This window comes from Diadema antillarum, unplaced genomic scaffold (genome assembly GCF_040938485.1).
Source record: "Diadema antillarum isolate AM-2024a unplaced genomic scaffold, OU_Dant_1.0 seq00000560_RagTag, whole genome shotgun sequence".
Lineage (NCBI taxonomy): Eukaryota > Metazoa > Echinodermata > Echinoidea > Diadematoida > Diadematidae > Diadema > Diadema antillarum.
In genome coordinates, this window is record NW_027271499.1 from 14,536 (window position 1) to 19,105 (window position 4,570).

Sequence of the window (4,570 nt, forward strand, 5' to 3'; positions counted from 1 at the left end):
AAGACAAGGCAAAGTCAAAGTGAGAAGGGACAAAGCGAAAGTACTGAAGGTGAAAGCGAAGTCAGAGCGAGGGAGGCACAGAATGACATGTGAAGGTCAGAAGAACAAAGTTAGTGAACACAAGGTCAAAGTGGTGAGAGCATAGAATAGACTTGTGAATGTCAGAAGAACAAAGAAGATGGGCAAAGAGAGAACTCCACTGTATGCAAAGCAATTGGGATTGGGCTTGCTAACTAGTAATTTGCAATAGCGCTAGCGAGACATCCTTTACATAGACTTGTACAATAATCATGAAAACAATGACAAACAAGTAATGCTATATACACAATATTACATCAAATATCTTAACCAAAATGCGTGACACTATCCCCCCCCCCCCCCTACGGAAAGATATCGCTGTCCCCAGCGATGAAAACAGGGATGAAGAGAAAATTGAAAGAAAGAACACCAGAAGAGAAGGGCGAGAAAAGAGTAGAAAGGAAAAGCAATCTAGTAGAGCAAACATTTAAAAGTATGAGAAATAATACTGAGATCTATAAATGAATATACAACATAAATTATGCACACATAGGCGACGCACACCAAAAAGTAGGATAAAGAAAGAGTTCCCAAAAGTTAACCTCCATAGCAACAAGCGCAATGATGCAAAAGGATAAAAAACAACAGCATAATAACCCGGTAACAGGAAAAGAAAAGATAGAGAGACTGAAGGAGATAGAAGAGAGGACAAGGTGGTAGAAAAGAGATGAGAAAGGGAAAGAGAGACAGACAGAGAGATGGCTTGTTTGCCACGAAAGGCTTTACGGTATGTACAAAACTGGCAAGTGCGAGTTTGACAAACGAGGCGAAGATTAGCATGATAACATTGTGTATATGCACAGTTAACCTCGATCAACAAGGCATGGAAAACAAAATTCGAAGGAAGCGCGTAGAGGTTAGAAGATGTATATACACTGAGAGGGAGAAGCCCTTTTATCAAAATGAAAAAAAAAGGAAATGGACATGTATGTGTCAAATTTGCAGTAGCAGCTAGGCATAACGAAAAAAAAAATCAGAGATACAGAATCAATGCATGTTCCTACATTAAACAAAAGCAAGCACAAACAGAAAGAAAATGAGTTTAGCTTATGATGTGGCACCAAAAAAAAAATGAAGTAGGATGTTACAAATTGTGAAAGAAAAAAAAAACACGAATTTGATAAGAAGCGATATAATTCCATGATTACACAACGAGAGTAAAAAAAAAAATGTCGAGAAATCAAATCTGCCTTTACATCACAACAAAAGAACATATCAAAGTTAGGGCACACTCTGCTCAATTTGGCTGAAGGGAAATATCAGTCAGAGTGTAATAAGGAGAAAGAACAAAACACACATACACTGGAGAATCCGAAATAGTAAAAACAGTCAACATAACGGCTATATTTATACACAGTCACATACTTTTGAAAAATATGATGGAAGAGGAAAAGAACTGAGCAAGCTGAATGAGAGAAAGAGTGGGAGAGAACAAGAAAGTGGAAAAGTTTGATTAATCACACACGTTGTCAAGTGTGAACACCTTCTTGATTGTAACAAATAAAGAAAAAGCAACTTAAAAACTACCACGATTTAACTAAATGTTGAACTCTACCGTACGAAATTGTCAAAGCAGTAAGCATTCACTTTACGCAAAACACATTTTAAAAAAAAACACAAAACGCATAAAAAAGTACACTAGAAAAAGTGCATTATAGGGTTACCGCGTGCCACGTGTGCTCAAAATATTGGGTGATAAATTTTTACCATGACGGATACAAGAGAGCAATAACCATAGAACCTATGAATCAACTGTTGTGCTATAATAATGGAGGGTAGGTCAAGTCGAACTTTGCAAGAAATATGCGTAGGGTGACCATATACCACTAATGATACCTTCGATTTTGAAGAGTTCGCTTCATAACATGTGATTTTCGTCACAAACCAGTCACTCTATGCCGTAAAAATTTTGTTACAAACTCAAAGAATATAAAACTTTTTTCTTGCCATTTCAAAATCACTTTAGCTATCAACCAACAAATTTCGTAGGTTCAGGGACCAAATTGCGGCCTGGAATTCATATCCAGCAAAGGCGTCTTTTTCCGAGACGCAGGGCAATATAGCCTCCCTTTACCCACAACGTTCGTTAGAGAACGAAAAATGTTTTCAACTAAAGTAAAACTGCGGCGTCTTCCCAAATTCTGTCTTATCAACCTGAAACAAATTATACTCCAGCTAACCAAATTGCGTACATTGCTCTCGTTATGTTTCGATAAACGGTTATGTCATTCATTATATGCTGTTCCAAGTTGGATCATCGCTGCCTGAAAAATATCAGCTAAGGCAACTTTTTCGGAGTCGCAGGGCAAATCACCAGTAACAACAGCCATATAAGAACAACAATGCGCGTAATCGAAATGTTCCTCTAATTCTACACATTTAGGCACCTTTCATCATCATTTAATTGACAACCTGGCCAGGGTTTTCAATATGTCTTCATCGTGCCAACTTCACAACATTTTATCACACAATTACATACACATATATAGATTTTTTATTTAACCTCATACGCAACAATTTCCACGAAATTTCTACAGAATATCGAAACATAACGTAATGCAGGCAATCATATTCAGCTGTGAAATGAAACAAATTTCACAAATGTCTCTCAGTAAAAGAGATATTATCAAGTTACATTACTACACCACCAAATGATGAGTGCAATAATAAAATAATGGCAATGACTGGTTGTTCAAAAAAAAAAAAAAAAAACAGATTGTATATGAAGTCGGTTGAACACGTACCAAATCGCAAATCCAATGTGTGGCACAATTCTTATCAAAAGTATTTTCAGTCTCTCACGTTGTTTGATTCTTCTTTTTTTTCGCTCATGTGGTGGAATATGGTTGATGTCTCTCGGTTGTCATGGTGATATGTGCCGGGTCTATCTATCCAAAGATGTACTTCCCGTCCAGGCAAGATGTCTTATCGGTCGTCATGGCCGGTCGTCGTGGTCGTGATGAAAAATTGTGATCCGTTTACGTCTCTGCCAGCGCTGGTCGTACTCGGCAAACCAGACCCGTAGTGGCTCAGCTGGGAAGTTGTCATCGTCAAATTTGTCGCGGTCTTGCCTCCGGTGTCATCTCCATGAGGAAAGACTCCTCCCCGTATTATGACATCCTTGAAGATGTGTTGGGCCGTGTTACCTTTGTATCCCGATGTGGATTCAATTCTGCCGATTTCCTTGTCTCTGCTCGCTATGTTCAAGAACACACTTTTGATAATCGTTAGTCCTTTTGCCTGTGATTCCGTACTGCTTTTAGCATCAGCTGACACTAGCAAGTAGACTAGAGCTACTAATGCAAGAAAAATTATGACCTTCATTGTCCTTCGGTTGAGAATGGCCATGCATAGAAAATGATTCCGATTTAATCCTCCAAGAAGGTATCATGCACAAAAGTCACCAGCCTTTGCCTCCTCCATATGGTTTGCTGGTCGTTGGCCTTTCTGTCGTTTAATAATTGCTCAACATTTTCAATGAATAAAGGTCAGGTGTATAAATGGCACGTACGTTCGAATCTCACTGCTCTTCCTTTTCCAGGTCTGCTTTCTGCTTCCTGGGAGCCATGTTATGCAGTATCGTTGTATACACGGCACGTGTTAAAATCTGGATCCCACTCCTGACACCAGTGTAACGGCGACCTATATTTGTCGAAGATGGGCAGAATATAATTCCGATTCTGTAAATGTCCCAAAATAAAGTCCCGCTATATGTTGAAGTTCATTGTCGAAGGATGCCGAGGGACACATAGAAATTACAGTTGTCAGGCAGAAATCACGGTTAAAGAAGTTTATTGTGGAGAATCACTCGAACACATTTACATGGATGGATCGTGAGGATGTCTCGCCTGGCATGAGAGGTGCGATGCAGTGAAAGACTTAGACTAATTAATGCGAAAAGCTAACATGACTGAAGACCGTTTCTGGACTGGTTGATTCTTTATCTCTTTCGTAGGTTACTCTCTCGCTGTTCAAACACGGGTTTCACTCGTAGCGGACACACTCTCCTCTAGGTCAATTCTTCTCGAGATAAGCGCAAAGTCTGTCTTATATACCGCTGTCAAACAATAAAGCTCCTCTTGTTCGAGAGAGATAGAGAGGACCAGTCATGAAAGTCACGAGAAAGACGTTTGTCGCGCTGCGGAGAATATAGGAGAAGGACGTCTTTGAGCGCATAGATGAAGAGCTGAAAGTCATAGGCAAGGAGAGGATACAAGGACAGGAGAAAAACAAGATAGGAAGCAAGCACAAAGGGCTGAAGGACAGTGAAAGTCAAGGGGGAAAGGAAGCAAGCTGAAAAGGCTGAAGGACAGTGAGAGTCAAGGCTGAAGGGCAGTGAGAGGCAAGGGCGAAGGGTAAGGGCAAGGATTCTGAAAGTCAGGACAAGGTTGAACTGAGGAGAGCAAGGCAAGAGTTCTGAAAGACAAGGCAAAGTCAAAGTGAGAAGGGACAAAGCGAAAGTACTGAAGGTGAAAGCGAAGTCAGAGCGAGG

General features: G+C 40.1%; 1 protein-coding gene across 1 annotated transcript; it reads right to left on the reverse strand.

Annotated features, from left to right (window-relative positions):
* Nucleotides 1-3,003: 3,003 nt before the first annotated feature.
* LOC139734960 (peptidyl-prolyl cis-trans isomerase B-like) lies at nucleotides 3,004-3,426 on the reverse strand. Its single transcript, XM_071645738.1, has one exon. It carries the CDS (start codon nucleotides 3,424-3,426, stop codon nucleotides 3,004-3,006), a length of 423 nt encoding a protein of 140 aa, XP_071501839.1.
* Nucleotides 3,427-4,570: the final 1,144 nt, after the last annotated feature.

Bases quoted from the DNA above. Each gene is read 5' to 3' on its own strand.
- LOC139734960 (XM_071645738.1), bottom strand. From the start codon at position 3,426: ATGGCCATTCTCAACCGAAGGACAATGAAGGTCATAATTTTTCTTGCA.